The sequence below is a fragment of the Equus przewalskii genome, chromosome 5, assembly GCF_037783145.1.
Source record: "Equus przewalskii isolate Varuska chromosome 5, EquPr2, whole genome shotgun sequence".
Taxonomy (NCBI): domain Eukaryota; kingdom Metazoa; phylum Chordata; class Mammalia; order Perissodactyla; family Equidae; genus Equus; species Equus przewalskii.
Window position 1 is genome coordinate 30965689 of NC_091835.1, and position 23282 is coordinate 30988970.

At 36.4% G+C, this 23282-nt stretch overlaps 1 protein-coding gene across 50 annotated transcripts in view; it reads right to left on the bottom strand.

Moving 5' to 3' along the window:
• WNK1 (WNK lysine deficient protein kinase 1) overlaps positions 1-23282 on the bottom strand; it is a 163836-nt gene that overhangs the window by 81845 nt on the left and 58709 nt on the right. For all 50 annotated transcript variants that reach the window (XM_070620414.1, XM_070620411.1, XM_070620410.1 and 47 more), the window contains exons 2-4: positions 15274-15446; positions 6142-6362; positions 3841-3998 (exon numbers count right to left, since the gene is read on the bottom strand). In XM_070620414.1, the coding sequence (XP_070476515.1) occupies positions 3841-3998; positions 6142-6362; positions 15274-15446 (552 nt within the window). The remainder of the gene's footprint in view (positions 1-3840; positions 3999-6141; positions 6363-15273; positions 15447-23282) is intronic.

Genomic DNA, 23282 nt, shown 5'->3' on the forward strand with positions numbered 1-23282 from the left:
GAAATCACCCAGTAAATAGTCCACCCTACACCCAAAGAAGAAAAGGGACAATTATCATGTATGGGGGAAGAAATGGGAATAATAATAAAAGACCTGAACTTGGAATACTGATATACAACTCAAAGAGGCAAAACAGGTGAGCTTTCTAAGGGCAAAACGGTAGAATGATTAGGATACTTATCATAATTATCTGAAGGCTAAGCAAACTACATTTCTCCTGACCCCCCCAACCTGAGTTGAGGATCAATGCTTTTAGAGAGGCCTATCATAGATTAGAAACTGGGGTGGGAGGGTATTGAAAAGAGGCTAATAAATATAACACTAAGGCCTCAGGACAGAGACTTGGAGACAACAACAATAACTGACAGAATACCACTGTAGTTATAACATCAGGAATAACTTAAATAATGCTTTTCTCTAGACAAACAAAAGTTACTGCATTTATTGGGTATGAAGACTCTAATGCTTCTTATCATTCATGCTGAGTTAAATAAATTAACTGTCCAAAGTAGCTCCACACCCATCAACACAGCAGAATCACATACAAACATAGAAAAAAAGACATTAAAAGAATATTCACAGCAATTATAATTAATGAGGTAATCAAAGATTTCTCCCAAGCCTTTGTTTATGAAGATGTAAAGCTAATTCGGTCTACCTGAAGCAAAATGTTTTCCATTTGTTTTTAGAAATACACTAAATTACCACTCTAACCAGCTATCAAAAATATAAAAAAGCAATTTATAATCACATCTTCTAATATACCAAAATTCAATGAAATTGTATCACTAAAACTGGGTTAACTAGGGGCCGGCCCCATGGCCGAGTGGTTGAGTTCGCGTGCTCCGCTTCATCAGCCCGGGGTTTCACCAGTTCAGATCCTGGGTGTGGAGATGGCACCACTCATCAGGCCACGCTGAGGTGGCATCCAACATATCACAACCAGAGGCACTCACAACTAGAATATACAACTAAGTACTGGGGGGCCTTGAGGAGAAGGAGGAGGGGAGCAAAAAAAAAAAAAAGATTTGCAACAGTTGTTAGCTCAGGCGCCAATCTTAAAAAAAAAAAAAAAACGGATTAACTAGATCCTATGTGCCTCTTGATGTAACATAATATGAAATACACAGCACCACATATTAAGCACTCTTGCAAAAAATTTTAACCTAAATTTTGCCAAATCTGTTTCTCTCAGGACCCCTTCACACTCTTAAAAATTACTGAGGACAACAAAGGGCTTTTGTTTATGTGTAATATCTATTGATATTTACCATGTTAGGAATTAAAACTGACAAAGTTTTAAAATATTTATTAAGTCATTAAAATAATAATAATACATCCATTAATGTTAATAATATACAACCTTTAAAATTAAAAATTCCATATTTTCCAAAACAAAAACAACTCAGCAAGAAGACTGATTTTGCTTTACATTTTTGCAACCTTTTAATGCATGGCTTAAGAGAAGACAAATGGATTCTCATTATCTGCTTCTGCATTTAATCTGCTACAATATCACAAATCATTTAGCCTCTGGAAAACTACAAACATTCTTGTATGAATGAGTGAAAAGATAAAATTATTTTTACATTATTGACATCCTCCCAACAACTTTAAGATAGATTTCTATTTATAGAAATATGGAAGATACGATAGCAAGTTAAATGACATCATAAGGAAGCAAATCAATAAATAGAGAATGTGGAACATTTCACCTAATTTCTTCAACAAATCAATAGAACACAGAAAAAGAAAGTGGGGGCAATACTTCTAGAGTAAGAGATATAACAAGAAGATATCCCTCGTGGACCCTGATGAGTCCTATTTTGAACACTGACTATAAACAGACATCTCTGAAACAGTAGGGGAACTATCTGAATAGGTTAGGGTATTAGATGATCCAGAAAGCACTGTTAGTTTTTTTCAGGTATGATATAGTTACATAAGAAAAGATCTGCAGGCTGGCCCCGTGGTGGAGTGGTAAAGTTCGCGCACTCTGCTTTGGCGGCCCAGGGTTTCACCGGTTTGGATCCTGGGCCCAGACATGGCACCACTCATCAGGCCATGCTGAGGTGGCGTCCCACATGCCACAACTAGAAGGACCCACAACTAAACATACACAAGTATGTACTGGGGGTTTTGGGGAGAAAAAGGAAAAATAAAATCTTAAAAAAAAAAAAAAAAGAAAAGAAAAGATCTGTATTTTTTAGAGAAGTATAATTAAGTATACAGTGGTAAAATGAAACAATGAAATAAAGAGGACAGATAATGCAAGTACAGCAAAAGTGGTTCTAATATTAATGCGGCATTGAACAAATAAGAATTCATTATACTATTCTCACTAGTTTTGTATATGTTTCAACTTCTTCACAATAGAAAAAGCTCCAAAAATATTCAATGGAATTACTTGGCTTAACTTTTAGGTCATTTGTAGAAAGCCTGTACATTCTTACAGTAAATTTCTTTTAGTGCTTTATGATTAGGGACCTAACTAACAACTATGTTTCAGGTTTGAATTGCACAACTCTAGAAAATATCTTTTTTTGGCAGAAATACACTACCATGTATTATTTATTTATTTATTTTTTCGAGGAAGACGAACATCTGCTGCCAATCCTCCTCTTTTTGCTGAGGAAGACTGGTCCTGAGCTAACATCTGTGCCCATCTTCCTCTACTCTATGTGTGAGACGCCTGCCACAGCATGGCTTGCCAAGTAGTGCCATGTCCACACCCGGGATCCGAACCGGTGATCCCCAGGCCACCAAAGCGGAATGTGTGCACTTAACTGCTGTGCCACCGGGCCAGCCTCTAAGATGTATAATTTAAACTAAAATTTTTTTGATGAGGAAGATTCACCTGAGCTAACATCAGTTGCTAATCTTCCTCTTTTTTCACTTGAGGAAGATTAGCCCTGAGCTAACATCTGTGCTGATCTTCCTCTACTTTGTATGTGGGATCCCTCCATAGCACGGCTGATGAATGGTGTAGGTCCCTGCATGGGATCCGAACCCACAAACCTGGGCCGCAGAAGCAGAATGCGTGGAACTTTAACCACTTGGCCATGGGGCCAGCCCCTCGAGTAAAGTTTTAATTTATACCTTAAATCTTACAGGTAATTATAAATGATATAATATAATAAATCCATTTTAAGCCATTCAGGGAAAGTCTATAAACAAAGCAGCTTGAGTTAAGAGCATTACTTTCAACTCAGATAATCTTTATGGTGGGAAGGAAAGAGAACTTAGATGAATAAATAGGGGGTTGAAAAGCAGGTAATGAGAGGTTGTGTTTTTGTTTTGTTTTGTTTTGGTTTTTTTGGTGAGGAAGATTGGCCCTGAGCTAACATCTGTTGCCAGTCTTCCTCTTTTTGCTTGAGGAAGATTGTTTCTGAGCTAACATCTGTGTCAATCTTCCTCTATTTCGTATGTGGAATGCCAACACAGCATGGCTTGATGAGTGGTGTGTAGGTCCACACCCAGGCTCCGAACCCACGAACCCCGGGCCACTGAAGTGGAGTGCATGAACTTAACTGCTACGTCACCAGGCTGGCCCCATGAGAGTATTTTTAAACACAGTATATCTCATAATAAAGGTTTAAATGAGTACTAGGAGGGTCCAGGATAAACTGATGCTTCTTTGATCTTTATCTCTCACTATATCATGAGCAATAAAATACCTCAATTTCCTCTCCCCTAACACCTCAGTATGCTTTCTACATACTGAAATATATGCTTTCTACACACTACATGCTTTTCCTTTTGCATGGTTTGATGTTATCCAGCATGGGATTCCTTTTTAGATGTGACCTAAACTGACCAATCAGTTAGGGGAAGACTTACGCTGGTCACTCGACGGTAGATCTGTGCAGCATTTTGGCACTCTGAGTAAGGGTATTCAGACGTGGCCATCTCAAGCATGCACATCCCAAAAGCATAAACATCAACTGATTCATCATATTTCTCCTCATACATCTCAGGGGCCATGAACTCTGGGGTACCTTAAATTAAAAGAACAATTCAGACTTAATGTGAGCAGAAGCTGCAGATGTTACTCACCAGTGGGGAGAAGCAGAGGGGGTTGACCTGTATGAGAGAAGAAAGTGGAAGGGAGGAAGAGAAAGAAATTCCGAAAGACAAATGGAAAGAAAGAGAGAAAGAAAATGTCGGGGAGGAAATCTTAGTCACTTGGATCAAATATCTTATTAGCTCTTCCACTGCAAGGCCTTCATAAGCAACTGGAACAGGGTCAACTGTCTATTTACTGTTTCAAATAGATTACTGTTACATAACATCAAAGTAGAGCCTTGGATAAAAGATTAATATAACTCATACTGAAAACATATGGAAGGAAAAAATAAGAGACTAGCAAGGAATAAAGTAGATAAAATGGCATCTACCTGTAAGAGAGGACGATGGATTATTAAAAAACATCAAAATACTTGCCTGCCCCCTACTGTATGGTAGCTGTAAGGTTAACATTTATAGCTAGTCTCTTGCCATTCACATTCTATCTGATCAGTTTCACTTTTAATGAGGCCTTGCGGTAAAAAACTCAATATTCAGGATGTTTTTTAAAATAATGAAGTATAATTATCTATAAAGGGCACTCATCAGAGCCCTTTCCTTCACATACTTACCATCTGACCTGCAGTACACAAATAAGCCTACTGCAGATACAAGAAATATAGTGAGAGACATCCTACAGGCAAAAAACAAATACATACATACACAAATAGAGAACTCAAATATACACTGAATTATGAACAGAGTGCATGATCCCACAGACCAAGTTTTTCAATGTTTCCAAAGAAATTAAGTCTGTATACTTCAAATTATAGGACATTTCCAAGAACATGCTAGCACAACTATGATTTAAACAAAAAAAGAAAGAAAAAGAAAGAAAAAGAAAAAAACAAAACAAAACTCTCTTGGACCAGAGATTTTTAAGATGCTAAAGACAATCAAAGAAGTGCTTCCTGTAAGGAAAGAAAAAAGGAAATTCAGCTTTACATAACTCTTTTCCCATTCTTCTTCTTAATAGATTTTAAGAAAATGTAAAAACAGCATTCCAAATTCAAGTTACATAATATTCCAAGGAGAGTACTATTTTATAAGGATGTGCAAATTACTGGTGTTCTTTGCTTTTCTTATTAACACAAAGGATTCTAGCCCACTTAAAAATTAATAGTTTCCTTAATGTCATCGTCACCTTTTGGGGAGAGAAGAGTGTTTGTCAAGATATCAAGTTTTCAAATTGTCATACCCTCTTCAGAGAGTGAAAGCTTATCAAAATAATAAGCATTAAATTATTTTTCCAGCTTCAGCTCTCTAACATATAGTTAAAAGTCTAAAAGGACAGCCTTGTTCTTTAGATAGTGATTCTCAACAGGGGGTGACTATACCACCTGAGGGGACATTTAGGAATGTCCAGAGACATTTTTGGTTGTAACAACTATAGGGAGGTGGACAGGGGCTGTGCTACTGGCATCTAGACACTGGCATCTAGTTAGTAGAGGCCAGCGGTGCCACTAAATAACCTTACAATGCACAAGAGGGTCCTTTTTTAACTGTTTAAACCAAAATGTCAATAGTACTGAGGTTGAAAAACCCTGTTTTAGATATATCTTCTGAAGAGTAGGAGTAAGAAAAAAGTTGATAAAACCAAACTTTCAGAATGAACTGTCATATTTTCACACTTTAAAATAAAGTTTTAACAGGCAGATATTTTTAAATATATATATATATCCAACAAATGCTTTTAGAAACTAAACTACATATAAATTCAATGTCTCTTATAAGGAAAGTAACACCCTGTATTTATTATATAAATAATTACTAATAAATAAACACAAGTATCAAAAGTGTGACCCAATAAGATTGATAGTTACATAAGATTTTGTCAACAAAGTTCACCTTACTTCTCTTCATATAACTTTATAAAACATCACTAGTTTTAAAGATGATTCTAGAAGCATAAATATAGAAAAATCCACATCTCATAAGTAGAACTGATCGTTTCCTGGGTTCAAGCTATGAATTTTTGAAGGTTTACTTCACGTAACAAAAGCTCTGACAGGATCAGGTTTCCAAATAAAAAGAATATCAGAAGCCAGTTGGGCTGCAAGGTAACCTGCAACATACCTATCACGCTCTTGGCAAAAGAGGCTCTCTTCAGGGTCGCCAGACCTAGGTCTCCAATCTTGACGGAGCCTGTGGGGCCAGTGATAAAGATGTTGTCACATTTAAGATCTCGGTGAATAATAGGTGGAGTTCGAGTATGAAGAAACTGAAGTCCTTTAAGGATCTGACGGCACCAGCTTCTTAGAACCTTGATCTTCATCACCTTAAACCTTTTCAGGTACCTAGAAAAGGGAAGGTATACCAAACAGGTTATCAACGATATGAGTTTACTGCTTTGAAGAATTCCATTAAATTCTAACAAATCTGAGCTAGGAATATCAAATTTAGAATATTAAGATTCAGTAACTAGAAAGGTTAGTGATACTTTTAGTAAGGTTAAAGGGGATAGGATAATAAGCGGTTGGTAAGTGAATTCTGATAACAAAGCACAAAAAATGAATTCCTTAAAATTAGATCACTACTAAAATGATTTAAAAGTTAAGGGGTAGAGTTTAACTTCTGGCAAATGGTAGGGCAATTCTTACTGGATGCAGATATAAAACTCTAGAAAAAATATATACAAAACAACTACTTGAAAGCTTTGAAGAGCAATCAAAATCAGGCATAAATTGGAAGGGAGTTCACATGAGGAAAAAGGAAAAGCACTGCTTGAGCTTCCTACTTGTTACACCTTTTCAGCTAAGGGAAGGCTCCAGTTTGACTGTGCAGGTAAGCTCAAACCGGGATAGAAGCCTGTAGCCTTATTAGCTGAGGAATGTGAGGACAGAGTTTGAGATGACCACAGCATCTAGAACAGTGCTGTCCAATAGAACTTTCTGCAGTGACAGTCTGTCCAATACAGTATCCACTAGACAAACATGAATATTTATACTCAAATGTAGATTAATTAAAATAAAAAATTCCATTTCCCACTTGCACTAGCCACATTTCAAGAGCTCAACAGCTGCCCTGTGGCAGGTTATAATTTCTTTATTCATTCACCCAATGATGAATACTTAGGTTGCTTCCATGTCTTGGCTATTGTAAACAATGCTGCTCTGCACACAGCAGTACATATAAATTTTAGAGTTTGTGTTTCGTTTCCTGCAGGATAAATATCCAGAAATGGAATTTAATTTTCATTTTTAATTTTTTGAGGAACCTCCATACTATTTTCCATAGTGGCTGTACCAATTTCCATTCCCACCAACAGTGCACAAGGGTTCTCTTTTCACCACATTCTCACCAACACTTGCTATTTCTTGTCTTTTTGAAAATAGCCATTCTAGCAAGTATGAGGTGGTATCTGATTGTGGTTTTGATTTGCGTTTCCCTAATGATTAGTGATGTTGAGCATCTTTTCATGAGTATTGGCCATTTGTCTATCTTCTCTGGAGAAATTACTCAAGTCCTTTGCCTATTTTTGAATTAAGTTGTTTCTATTTATGTGGGTGAGTTTTGGGAGTTCTCTATACATTCTTGATATTAACCCCTTTTGAGTTATATGATTTGCAAATATTTTCTCCCATTCTATGGGCTGCCTTTTTATTCTGTTAATAGGATCTTTTGATGCACAAAAGTTTTCACTTTTCTTGAAGTACAATTTTTAACACACTGGATTTTAAAACATTTGATATGGCATACATTTCAAGCAATGCTAATAACCAAAGTCACTACCACTTTTGGTGAAGAGTATTAAGTTTTCTTTTTATTGATGAGGATAGTGAGACCAATGTCACACAACTATTACAAGACAGAGATGGCAATGAATTTCTTAAGCTTGCACTACTGCTACTGCCTGACTAGCTACTCTATCTCTAAGCTGTTATGTATACTACCATCAGATAAGTCTTTCTAAGGGAATGCTAATATAGTCCCTGGCACACAGCAGGTATTCAACTGTTTTCTGAATTATTCAAGGCATTGTGTCACTGCTGGATCACGATCAAAACCTTTCCAGTGGTTCCCTACTGTCCTTAAATTAAAGCAGAAACTAATCTTTTGTGTCCTGCATTCAAAAAAATTCTGTAACTATGTATGGTGCCAGACGTTAACTAGACTTACTGTGGTGATCATTTCACAACACATACAAATATGAATCATTATGTTGTACATGTGAAACTAACATAATGTTGTATGTCAATTATACCTCAAAAAAAATTTTTAGAATTAAAATAACACAAAAATTACATATATACTTTGACTCACATTTCATTTTTAGAAACCTATTCTATAGAAAAAAATAAGGACACAGGTATAAGCATGATTACTGTGGCACTGTTTGTAAGAAGAAATCCAATTTGCCCCCTACAACCACAAATGGGACATTTCCAAAGTCAGAGAAGCTAAATATGGTGAGAATAAGAAGTCGTGCTAAAAACATGAATATTAGTTAAAACCACCACAACCAAACAAGAAAAGTGACAACCAGGCACCATCAGTGCAGAAAAAACATAATTAACATATATATTATATATATAAATGAATGAATGATCTCCCTGATACAGCATTTCCAAGTCCTTCATTACAGCTGACTCATGCACAACCACTTTGCAAAAAAGCCTAAGCAGTTGAAAAGCTCCACCACTATAACCATAGCTCTTCATGAGCTTTTCAGTTCTAAAATATTTAATATACACTGACAACCAACTTGTGGTTAAATGGGGGTAATTATGGTACTATCCCACAAAATTGGAAGACAAATGATAAGAACAAAGGCTGCCCAACATTAGAGTATACGAAATTTTAGCTCAACAGAGAATATCAATAAAGAAATTACAAAAAGGAACCAAACAGAAATTCTGAAGCTGAAAAATAAAATAACTGAAATAGAAAATTCGCTGAAAGGTTTCAACAGCAGATTTGAAGAGACAAAACAAAGAAGCTGCAAACCTGAAGATAGGTCCACTGAAATTATCCAGTCTGAGAAGGAGAAATTAAAACAGAATAAAGAAAAATCAAAAGAGCCTAAGAGACCTGTGAGATATCACCAAGCTGACCAACATATGCATAATGGGAATCCCAAATAAAACAATAGAAAGGAGCAGAAAGAATATTCAATAAAATAAGAACCACAAGCTTTCCAAATTTGATAAAAGACATGAATCTACACATAAAAGAAACTCAACAAACTTCAATAAGAATACATTCAAAGAGATTCACACAATGAGACACATTACATTCAAACTGTTGAAAGCCAAACACAAACAGACAATCTTGAAAGCAGCAAGAGAGAAACAACTTGTTACGACCAAGAGATCCTCAATAAGATCATCAGCCAATTTCTCAGTAGAAATCACAGAGGCCAGAAGGCAGAGGAATGACATATTTAAAGCGTTTTTTAAAGAAAAAACTCTGTCAACCAAGAATTTCATATCCAGCAAAATTATCACTCAAAAATCAAGGTGAGGGGTTGGCCCAGTGGCATAGTGGTTAAGTTTGTGTGCTCTGCTTCAGCGGCCCAGGGTTCACGGGTTTGAATCCTGGGTACAGACCTACATACTGCTCATCAAGCCATACTGTGGTGGCATCCCACATATGAACTAGAGGAAGACTGGCACAGATGTTAGCTCAGAGAGAATCTTCCTCACCAAAAAAAAAAACCAAAACATGAAATTAAGACATTCCCAGATAAACAAAAGCTGCGGGAGTTTGTTATTAGTACACTTGCTGTACAAGAAAAGCTAAAGTAAGTTCTTCAGGCTAAAATGAGAGAACACTAGACAGCGACTTGAAGCTATAAGAAGAAATAAAATCTCGGGTAAAGGTAACTATATAGCTAAATATAAAAACCAACATTAATGTATCCTTAGTTTGTAGTTTCTCTGTTCATTTCCTATGTGACTTAAAAGACAAATACATAAAGCAATAATTATAAGTCAGTGGTAATGGGAACACGATGTATAAAGATGTAATATGTGACAACAAAAACATGGGGGAGTGGGGCTGGCCCCGTGGCCGAATGGTTAAGTTCGCGTGCTCCGCTGCAGGCAGCCCAGTGTTTCGTTGGTTCGAATCCTGGGAGCGGACATGGCACTGCCCATCAAACCACGCTGAGGCAGCGTCCCACATGCCGCAACTAGAAGGACCCACAACAAAGAACATACGACTATGTACTGGGGGGCTTTGGGGAGAAAAAGGAAAAAAATAAAATCTTTAAAAAAAAAAAACAAAAAAAAACATGGGGGAGGCAAAGCTGTATAGAAGCAGATTTTGAATGCCACTGCAGCTAAGTTGGTATCAATCCCAACTAGACTGTTAGAAATTTATGATGTTAATTGTAATCCCCAAGGTAACCACTAAGAAAATATCTAAAAAATATACACAAAGAAAATGAGACAGGTATCAAAACAGTACATTACAAAAAAATCAATTAAATACAAAGGAAGGTGCTGCCCCCATGGCTGAGTGGTTAAGTTTGCATGCTCCGCTTTGGCAGCCTGGGGTTCACGGGTTTGGATCCTGGGCGTGGACCTACACACTGCTCATCAAGCCATGCTGTGTCAGCATCCCACACAGAAGAACTAGAAGGACTTAAAACTAGTATACACAAATATGTACAGGGGCTTTGGGGATGAAAAAGAAAAAGAGGAAGATTGATAACAGATGTTAGCTCATGGATAATCTTTCTTAAAGGTATTGAGGGGCTAGCTTGCTGGCACAGCGGTTAAGTGTACACGTTCCGCTTTGGCAGCCCAGGGTTCGCCAGTTTGGATCCCGGGTGCAGACATGGCACCACTTGGCACACCTTGCTGTGGCAGGCGTCCCACATATAAAAAAAAGTAGAGGAAGATGGGCATGGATGTTAGCTCAGGGCCAGTCTTCCTCAGGGAAAAGAGGAGGATTGGCAGCAGTTAGCTCAGGGCTAATCTTCCTCAAAAAAAAAAAAAAAGGTACTGAGAAATACAAAAAACAAATAGCAAAATGTCAGAAGGGCTTCCTTATCACTAATTACCTCAAATATAAATGGATTAAGCTCTCTAATTAAAAGACAGAGATAGAATGGATATATCTATATTTGCTGTCTACAAGAGACTCACTTTAGATCCAAAGACCCACATAGGCTGAAAATGAAAGGATAGAAAAAGACAGTCCACGCAAATAATAACCAGAAGAGGGTGATGTGGCTATATTAATATCAGACAAAACAGACTAAGTCAAAAACTGATAAAAGAGATAAATAATATTATATGTTGATAAAACAGTCAATTCATCGAGAAGATATAACATATAATAACTATAAACATATACGCATCAAACAACTGAGCACCCAAACACATGACACAAAGACTGACAGAACTGAAGGGAGGAATATACGCTTCTGTAGTAGTTGGAGACTTCAATAACCCACTTTCCCTAATGGATAGAACATCTAGATAGAAGATAATTAAGGTAACAGAGGATTTGAACACTATAAACCACTTAGACCAGAAATGTATGGAACATAACACCCAACAACAGCTAAATACATAATCTTCCCAAGTGTACATGGAACATTCCCTCAAGAAACCTCCCAACAAAGAAAAATCCAGGACTACATGGCTTCCCTGATGAGTTCTACCAAATATTTAAAGAAGACTTAACACTAATCCTTCTCAAACTCTTCCAAAAAGTAGAAAAGGAGGAAATGCTTCATAAGTCATTCTATGAGGCCAGTATTACCCTGATACCAAAGACACCACACGAAAACCAAACTATATACCAATGTCTTACAAATATAGATGCAGAAATCCTCAACAAAATATTAACTGCCCAACAGCATAGTAAAAGGATTATAAACCATGACCAAGTGGGATTTATCTATGAAAAACGTGAAGTTGTTAAGAAAATCAGTTAACATAATACACCACATTAGTAACACAAAGGGGAAAAACGATCATCTCAATTGATGTAGAAAAAGCATTAGACAAAATCCAACATCTTTCCATGATGAAAACACTCAAACTAGGAATAGTAGAAAATATATTCAGTATGATGAAGAGCATTTATGAAAAAACCACAGCTAACATCATACTCAATGGCAAAACACTGAAAGCTTTCTCATTAAGATTAGGAATACAACAAGAATAACCACTGCTATTCAATACTGTACTAGAAATTCTAGCCAGAGTAATGAGGCAAGAAAAAGAAATTAAGGCATCCAAATTGGAAAGGCAGAAGCAAAATCATCTCTATTTGAAGACGACATGATCCTATATACAGAAAACCTCAAAGAATACAAACATACACACATACACACCCCTAGAGTTAATAAAAGAATTCAGCAAAGTTGCACGAGTACAAGATCAACACACATAAATCAGTTATGTTGTATACACCAACAATTAATAACTTGAAAAGAAAACTAAAAAAACAATCCTAGGGGCTGGCCTGGTGGCACAGCAGTTAAGTGCACATGTTTGGCGGCTAGGGGTTCACTGGTTCGGATCCTGGGTGCAGACATGGCACCGCTTGGCAGACCATGCTGTGGTAGGCATCCCACATATAAAGTAGAGGAAGATGGACATGGATGTTATGTTAGCTCAGGGCCAGTCTTCCTCAGTGAAAAGAGGAGGATTGGCAGCAGTTAGCTCAGGGTTAATCTTCCTGAAAAAAAAACCCAAAAAACAATTCTATTTGCAATAGCACCCAACAGAATAAAATACCTAGGAATAAATTTAAACAAGGAAGTGAAAGATTTATACATTGAAAACTAGAAAACACTGTTGAAAGAAATCAAAGAAGACAAATGGAAACGTCTCATGTTCATGGATTGGAACACAATATAGTTAAGACGGTAAAACTACCTAAAGTGACCTACAGATTCAATGTATCTGTAGATTTATTTACAGATACAATCAAAATTCTATCAGCCTTTTTGCAAAAACGCAAAGCTAATCCTCAAATTCATATGGAAGGGGCCCCAAACAGCCAAAACAATATTGAAAAAGAAGAACAAAATTAGTGAACTCACACTTCTCAATTTCAAAACATAGTACAAAGCTACAGCATTCAAAACAGTGTGGTACTGACATAAGGATATGTAGACCAATGGAACAGTATTGAGAGTCCAGAAATAAACTCATACATCTATAATTAAATAATTTTTGACAGGGGTGCGAAGACCATTTAATAGAGAAACAATAGTCTCTCCAACAAATGGTGCTGGGACAACTGGACATCCACATGCAGCAGAATGAAGTAGATCCCACACCTCGCATGTACACGAAAGTTAACTCAAAATAGAACAACCACCTAAACATAAGAGCTAAACCTATACAACTCTTAGACGGGTAAATGTACATGACATTGGTTTTGGCAATACATTCTCAGACATAATACCAAAAGCAAAAGTATCAAGAAAAAACATAAATTGGACTTCATCAAAAGTTAAAACTGTGTGCATCATAGGACATTATCAAGGAAATGAAAAGACAACCTATATTTGCAAATCACGTATCTGATAAGGGTTTAGCTTAGAGAATATATAAAGAACTCTTACAACCCAACAACAAAAAGACAAACAACGCAATTAAAAAATGGGCAAAGGTTGGGGGCTGGCCCCGTGGCCGAGTGGTTGAGTTCGTGCGCTCCGCTGCAGGCGGCCAGTGTTTCGTTGGTTCGAATCCTGGGCGCGGACATGGCACTGCTCATCAGACCACGCTGAGGCGGCGTCCCACATGCCACAACTAGAAGGATCCACAACTAAAATATACAACTATGGGGGGCTTTGGGGAAAAAAAGGAAAAAATAAAATCTTTTAAAAGAAAAAAAAATGGGCAAAGGACTTGAAGAGACATTTCTCCAGATATATTTGGATAGACTTTTCTCCAAAGATATTTAAATGGCCAATAAGCACGTAACAAGATGTTTAACACCTGGTTGAACTCACTATGATTTCACTAGGGAAATGCAAATCAAAACTACAATAAGATACCATGTCACACCCAGTAGGATGGCTGTTTAAAAAGCAAAAAACAAATAAAAAGCCAAGTCTTGGCAAGGACGTGGAGAAACTGGGACTCTCATACATTCCTGGTGGGAATGTAAAATGGTTTGGCCACTGCGGAAAACAGTTTAGAGGTTCCTCAAAAAGTTACCATTTGACTCAGCAATTCCACTCATAGGTATATATCCAAAAGAAATGAAAACAGATACTCAAACACTTGTACACAAATGTTCACAGCAGCACTATTCACAATAGCCAAAAGGAAACAGCCCAAATGTCTACCAACAAATGGATGGATAAACAAATTGTGGTATATCCATGAAATGAAATATTATTTAATCATAAAAAGGAATGAAGACTGATATATGCTACAACATGAACCTTGAAAATATCATGCTAACTAAAAAAGGACTAACACAAAATGCCACATATTTTTTTATTCCATTTATATGAAATATCTTGATTAGATAAACCCATAGAGACAGAAAGCAGTTGGTGGTTGCCGAGGGCTGGGACAAGGGGGGACTGGGGACTTGTTTAATGGGTTTTAGTTTTGCAAGATGAAGAGTTTTGGAGATTGTTTACATAGTAATGTGAAAGTTACTCTAAGAGACCTGGGATTTCAAAGGCATGCTTCAACTCTTATCTTAAAACTCTTTATAATAGGGAATGGGGAATTTCTGCATTTGATCTATCTGTATTCCTGAAAAGGACGACAGGTCTAGCTGTTTTGCCTTCAATTTCTGATGCTATTGGAAATGGAATTATCTAGTGATAACTGTTACAATACAATTTGCATTTGATATGACAGCTGCATAGATGTAGCAAAAACTGCCCTATACAAGGTGATAAAATAAATAGGTAAAGCTTCTCAATAAGCTTCAACCTCATTTTAACCACTAGAGGGCTACCTTGTCATTTGAATTCTCATCCCTTAGCTACTCAATTTTCAAACCGCCAAGCACCATGACTTAACTTTAATAACTTAAAATAATTTATTCTGCTATAACTTCTCATTTTAATTCTTACCAATAAATAATTATAAAATCATTTTATACACCAGAGGACTTTGTGGGCAGGAAAGTGAGCTAATACACTAACATCTGGAGGGACTGTTCCCTCCTTAGTATGCTGGGCAACAAAATTAGGACTGGTAAGGCCTAAAATAAGAAAACTTAAATTCTCTCATACTTCTTGGTCAGCTTTTATGATATTGATGGACTTACGTTTTAAGTGTTCCAGATGTCATAAGTTCAGTCACCAAAACAATGCACTTCTTTCCTTTTACTGTGGATTCCCAGGAATCATAGAATCGAACAATATTGGGATGCTGAAGACCCTTTAACATTTCAGCCTCTTCTTTAAATCTCTGCCTCTCAGACTTTGTTAACTTCCGATCCTAAAATCAGAAACCAAAACAAAATGTGGTTTAAAATAATAAAACACCAAGTCACACAGTTAAATCTAGATGCTAAACATGTACTAAACTATAATGAGCAATAGTGTTAAAATAAAACAGGAACGTTCTAAAACTAAAGTTACTAATAACTAGTAACTTCATCAGCCTGTCATATGAGTGAGAACAGGCTAAAGTGTAGTTAAGAAAACTTTGGATTATAAAGTCATGCTTGAAATTATTTTAGTATCATTACTGTTAATGTGTGCCTTGGATACAGTCACATTTCGTAGATGCAGTTAACTTACCACTTCCAAAATAAGGTTCTATTGCTAGAGATACTCAATTTAATAACATGGAACAAGTATGGGCTTTGGCAGAAAGATCAAAATATAAACTCCAGTTCTACTTTTGCTTTGATAAGAATTCCCTTTATGAATATATACTTTCCCCTCAGAGGACTTTGTAAGAATTATATAATCTACCCAGTATGCTTTCATCACACGTTTCAAGTGCCTCCTGGCACATCATAGGTTAACTGACTTCTTATCTGAGATGAACTGGGAAAACCACTTAATTTGCTGTTCTTCCCTTGACAAGGTCTCCTGCATACGAACTCTGAATTGTTCTGTAAATTAAAATTGAAACTATCTCTGTCATATTAATATTCTGTTAAAGCATGTAATACATACTTCAACAAACCATTCCAGGCATACAATAAAGTAATGTGTCCATCATACAGTTAAATGATTAAGCATTAGACATAATTTAAAGCCCCCTATGTAACTAGACTGTCCTTCCCATCACTCCTGCTCACCCTTGAATAGCCACTACCTTGAATTTTAACATACCATTCCCGTATGTGTTTTTTATACTTTATATGAAATGTTAAAATTTCATAAAATGCTACTATAGAGTGTGCATTCTTTGTAAGCTTACTTTTTCCACTCAATACTGTTTGAGATTTACCCATGATGGTATTCAAGGAGACAGTAAAAAATATCTATCATATTATTGTAACTCAGCTTCATTCATTATCACTGCTATGTACTTATCCTTTGTCTGAATATACCACAATTTATATAATCTCCTACTGATGAATCTTTACGTTGTTTGCCATTTTTTGCTACTAGAGTAACTGTAATGGTGTTGCAATGTTAATCTCTTTTGACATTCATTTGAGGGTGTCTCTAGGACACAAGGTCTTAACTTGGGGTGTACAAACCTCTTTAACACAGGTTTGTGAACTGGTATGAAAACAAATCTTTATTTTTCATTAACCTTGGATTGAAATTTAATATTTTCTTCAATTATGAATGTATACACCTAATAGTATTCAGCAGTTGACCTGTGATTTTTGTCACCAACAGACCTGCATATTTTCATATCACTTAACAGTGAGATAATCTGAAAACATCATTTACGTTAATCATTACTTTTGAAGGTATGATAGCTGTTAGGTCTTCCAATAGATCTTATTAGTATACACTAATTATGTATACTATAACAAATTAAAAATTTTGGTAACCATTTCAGTATAATTTGTTTCCATTATAACCCTATGTATTTTATTACATGGACTTAAAACATTATTCTAGACTTCAAAAGAGATCTGAGGCACAAAAAAATATTAAGAATATCGATTAGGATACTACGGCTAGCCGTAGAATTACTGGATCATAGGGTATTAGACATCTTCAATTTTCACCATCAACACATTGCTTTTCAAAGAGACTGTGCCAATTTACTCTTCCAATAGCATTGTATGAATATTCCCATTGCTGCAAATGGTCACCAGCAATTGGTATTATTAGACATTCTAACTTTTGTCAATTTGATAGATGTAGAATCATATCCTGCTGCTTAATCTACATTTTCAGAGTCAATTATAAGACAAACTTTTGTGTTCTTTGCAGACTACTTGAGATTCCTCTTCTGCGAGCTCCCCAATCATATCATTTGTTGCTTTTATCTTATTTGTAGGATTCTTAATATATTCTGGATACTAATCCTTTATTGGTTTTGTGAGTTACAAATATCTTTTCTCAATTTGTGGTTTGTATTTTCACCTTGCTTATGATATCTTTTGATTACAGATGTTTTTATTTCACTGTAGTTCAATTTCTGTCTCTTACTTTGTGGTAGGTGGATTTTATTCTTCAGTAATTCTTTCAGACACTGAGGCCATAATTTTTATTTTTCCTTTTTAAAAATATAAATTTGTTTTGTTGGCTACATTTGGGAATTTATTTGTTGAGGAATTTAATTGGCTGAATAAAAGAAAGACTGGCTGTTACTTTTGTTCTCTGTCAGCCAACAACCCCAATATCATTTGATGAGAAACCCATCCTTTCCATATAAGCGTAGTTCAGTTCTATTTCTGGATTCCATATTCTATTTTAATGGTCTGTCTACCCCTGCACTAATACCACACATTATTTTTATTTATTTATTGTGTGTGCGTGTGTGTGTGTGTGAGAAAGGCTGTCCCTGAGCTAACATCTGTGCCAACCTTCCTCTATTTTACGTGGGATGCCGCCACAGTGTTGCTTGACGAGTGGCGCTAGGTCCGCGCCCAGGATCTGAACCTGTGAACCCAGGGCTGCTGAACAAGAGTGTGTGAACTTAACCACTACACCACCAGGCCAGCCCACCACACACTTTATTAAGTGCTATAATTTTAAAATAATTCATACCTATAGGACCACTTACTGCAACATTCTCCCATCTTCTAAATTATTTAGGCTATTTTTTTTCCAATCAGAAGACTTATTTTTATAACGTAGAAATTGTAGCATAAGTCAACTAAAACTATCAGAATATTATCAAGAATTTTAACTAAAAGCATACTACTTGGAATGACACTGAAGCTGTATAAATATTCTGTTCTCCAATAAACCTTTTCCCCAAGTAGCACATATTAATTTTTTAAACTTCACTAAGGTAAGTGTTTACCATAAAAAAAAAAATCATGGGGCTGGCCCGATGGCCGAGTGGTTACGTTCGCGCACTCCGCTGCAGGCGGCCCAGTGTTTCGTCGGTTCGAATCCTGGGCGCGGACATGGCACTGCTCGTCAGACCACGCTGAGGCAGCGTCCCACATGCCACAACTAGAGGAACCCACAACGAAGAATACACAACTATGTACCGGGGGGCTTTGGGGAGAAAAAGGAAAAAATAAAATCTTTAAAAAAAAAAAAATCACTACTCTATTCACCCCTCACCCCTCCCATCTTATACATTATTTACCCTAATATTTTAGTTCCATCTAATATCCTATTACTTGTTAAGCAGACACCATTATAATTAATTAAATGGTATATGCTTACTTATATTTACTCATCTCTCTCTTTTTCTTTTTTTTGATGAGGAAGACTGGCCCCAAGCTAACATCTGCTGCCAATTTTCCTCTTTTTGCTTGAGGAAGACTGGCCCAGAGCTAACTCTGTACCTATCCTCCTCTGTTTTATATGTGGGATGCCACCACAGCATGGTTTGATGAGTGATGTGTGGGTACATGTCCAGGATCTGAACCCCCAAACTCTGGGCTGCCAAAGCAGGGTGCGAGAACTTATCGTCATTGGGCCAGCCCTTTAGTCACATACCTTTGTTCACCATTCCATTTTGCTCCTTACTCCCTTCTCTAGGTTCAATTTTCTTCATTTTTGAAATACATTTTTCAAAATTCTTTCAGTGAACATCCATTAGTGGTATAAACCTGGGTTGTTTGAAATGTTTATTTCATCATCACTCTTAAATGATACTTTAGATGCATGGAGAATTCTACGTTGGTTTATTTTTCTTTCAGCACTTTCAAGATATTGTTTCATGGTGTTCTGGTATCTATTGTAGCTGTCAGTATAAATGTCCTCCTTTGTAGTTTATCTGTGTTTTCTCTCTGGTTGCTCTAAAGACTTTCTTAAAAAAATTGTGCTCTGCACATTCACTACGATGCATCTAGTTTTATTTATACATAACGGGGCTAATTGTGCTTTTTAAGACTCAAGTTTCAAGTATTTGTCTTCAAGTCAGGGAAAATTCTTAACTATTATCTCTTTGAATACTGCCTCCTCCCATTCTCTATTCTCTTCTTTGTAAGATTTTTATATGTGTGTTTCTATGTGTTGTGTGTGTGGAACCTTACTTGATATCCTTCATATCTTCTAATTTCTCTCTCACTTTCCATTTCTTTCTCTCTGCTACCTTCTGGGCAAGGTTCTCAGATCTACCTTCTGGTTCACTGTTTCCCTTGAGTTATTATAACTAACCTGCTTATTATCTCCCTTTAAAATTTTTAAAAAATTAATAAAACTTTAAAGTCTAAAGGAGGCAGGGATGCAAAGGGGACATGGCAAGGTCTCAGTCTCTATTACAGAAATAAGAGAGAAACATAAACCAGACACTTCCAACTGACCATACAAGTATGGAGGACTCGGTACATAGGTGAGAGGGGCATATATTTGGATATCCATAAAGAAAATAAAACATAAAGTCAAGCAGTCTGTCTGTCACCAAAAGTATCCACTGAGGGGTTTGATGAAGGGAACTAAGTCACCACTCCAGTCGCTATTCTCCTCATTAGCATCACAAAGCAAGCTAGGAGGGAAGAAAAAGGCACTTACTCGACGCTTCAGCTGGGAAGGAATTCTGCCACTTCACCAGGCCCAATGCCTGGGGGAGGGATTTGGTCCTCTCCACTCAGTGGTAGCCCTAAACATGGGGTTTTGAGTAAGACAAGATAACTGGCAGCTCCCTTTGCAATGATCCCATCCTATCTCCACCCTATCCCTGCAGCACAGACAGACAAGTTTTCCCAGCTTCTTCCTTGGAATTTCCTCCCTCTCAGCGTGCTGGCTCTGTCTCCAACTTATCACTACAACATTGGCCTCTCTCAAAGTTCCACAAAAGCCCCCTTTCACAGCCCTTTATCATTTTTATTCCCACTCCCAATCAGAGGCTGCAACTATCCACAAAGGCACAGACCCTGTCCACTGAGACAGATCCATGGTAGCAGAGCTGTTTCATGCTGGGTTATTTTCCTAAAACGTTCCTTTCTCAGAGAACAGCCAGCCAACCTACAAGTCAAAGTATCTGGGGCCAGAAGACTGAGGAAGGTGCTACTTGTCACTTAGTTTTTAACTGCAATGCATTTGCATTTCTTGAAGCTCTCTTTGAGTCTTTATCAAATCAGTCATTCACTACTCCCCCAACAGCATCTTGATGCTTTTGTTGTTTTAGTTTTTAGTCCTTTAAGTCTTTTAAAATAACTTACTTTAGAAGCTCAATTCAAAATCACTTTAATCTGAGTTACTGAAGATCTAATTTTGCCTATTGTTTTGGCTGCTGACATTCACTCATGGTGGTTTGTTTCTTCATGTAATTTACAACATTGTATCCAATATGGTTATCTTAAACTGCGATTCATCTGTTGGAATATCCTCAGTTGTGGGTGTATCCCTGTAGACAGGCTCCAAGTTTGATGGACAGGCCTAGCCAGGCCTAGTGCCCCAGAGATATTACTAGTCTCAGCCATGACTCCATGCAATCAGTTCAAATTTGAATCTTATACATGTATGAATATAGGTCCTTAATTATGAATTCTCAGGGTAAATTTTCTTCAGCTGACCTGGAGAAGCCTGTCTTATCCCTGTTTCAGAAACTGAACTTTTCTCTAGCCTGTCTTTTCCTTAAAGGTATAGCTTTTCAAGGAATAACTTGGATCTCAGTTCCAATACCTGCTTGGGCTTGACATTTCATCTATCTTCATATAGATGGTAAAACCATGCCTCTTAGTTAAGATTGGCAACTGTCCCAGAAAAGCCCTAGTGTCAATTCATACTTTTCCCACTCTGATTTTTAGTTTCTTCTTAGTTTTTAGACCTTGGAGATCATCCTTACAGTCTTACAAGGTTAGCTATCCATTTAAAAGGATAGGTTTTTGTAGTTCTTCTAACCAAAATGTTCAAAATATCTGGTGTTTTATAGTGGGAAGAGCTTTTAGTTTGTTTGGTTTTCCATTTACTGACAATAGGATTTCCCAATCTTTTTTTTTTTTAAATCTTGTTTACCATATATTCTTAAATGTTCTTCACTTAAGTAAAATTTACATGGAAAACAGAAGAAAACTCTAGATCACTTGTTGACTCCCTTATACATTACCAAACCTTACTACTACAGTCAAATTAAGAAAACTTATTTTAAAGAAATTGTGAAAGGTGAATCCAGTCAAGATAATCAGAAAACTGTAATCACATGAACCAAGTCAATTATAATATTCTATCTACCATTAAGTGATATTTAATTTTTATATTTTAATATATAGTCTACCTACTTGACGGTCTTGATAAGCGCTCTATATTCTGTGGCATGCAACATTCATTTTAGTTTTAGAGATCATTGTACATCTTCATAAATGTTTGCTTAAATTTTAACAATATTTGGGTACCCTCCGTCAGACAACAGGATATGGTGAACATGAGAGACAAAGAGTTCCTCCTATCCTAGACTTTACTTATTAAGTATAATAAAGAGAAAAAAATTGGATGCTTTGAGAGTATATCATACAAGATTCAATTCTGTGTGCACAAGCTACAGTCATCCATGTAAGAAGAGAAGAACCCATATCAGCAGATTACCCTACGGATTAAGTGAGATCATGGGCAAAAAAGTACTCACAGTTCTAGTCATATAATACTAAAAATGCTTAGGACCACAAGAATCTGTAAAAAGTGCTAAAGACAAACTTGGAAATATAGGATATAGATTAGAGGTGAGGAGACTCAAAATCTTAATAAAGGTGAGCTATGAAATTTAAATTTATTAATTTAGATTTGTTTATTGACCCAAAGTTTAGAACTGCTGGAAAATACATCGTTACAGTACACCACCGTAGCTGAAACTTGGAATATACCTTATACAGGATAAGGTAATACAGTGTTTAATAGCAATAACTTAAATATAAATTATGTAAATAAAATCACTATTGTACAAATAGAAAGTTAACTTTAGCGCTGAATAATTTTCTGTACAGGGCTTTCACAAAATCCTTATATAGTTTAAAAGACATATAGAACCTGAATTGTGAAATGTTTTCTCTTAACTGATAACTTCAGCTGGAAACTGTCACTAGATGTGAACTAAGATTATAGCATAAATCATTCTACACTGTTAAATTTTAATTATAATTTAAAACCTACTTAAAGATTGTTTCTACCAAATCTACAATTCCAAGTTTTCAATAATGTTTAAGTGTACAAGGCCTGTAAATTCTTTCTGCTGAAAACTCATTCAAAGTAATTTATTTATGTCTTTCTCTACTACCACCATCTTATTTCAAGCCATCACAATCTCTTCTGGATTCCTACAATAATCTACTAAGTCATCTCCACACATCTAATCTTACCCTCGTACAACATGTTTTCCACTTTATCCATATACAGCCAGAACATTTTTAATGCCAATTTAATCAATTCTAAGGTATGCCTACTTAATTAATTCTAAGAAATACCATTTTCCACATTTTTAACATCTCTGAAATTAGAATGTGTACAATTGAAGTTTCAGATACAATGAAATATTGTATGTCATAACCCTGTTTAAAACTCTTTAATAGCTTTCTTTCTACAGCCTTTAGAATAAAGGTGAAAATCACTGTGAACTATATCAGGTCCCACTTATATGGTCCTTCTCCACTCTTTGAGCCTAACTTCTTGTCACGCTAATCTTTTTTTTTTTTTTTTTTTTGAGGAAGATTAGCCCTGAGCTAACATCTGCCACCAATCCTCCTCTTTTTGCTGAGGAAGACTGGCCCTGAGCTAACATCCGTGCCCATCTTCCTCT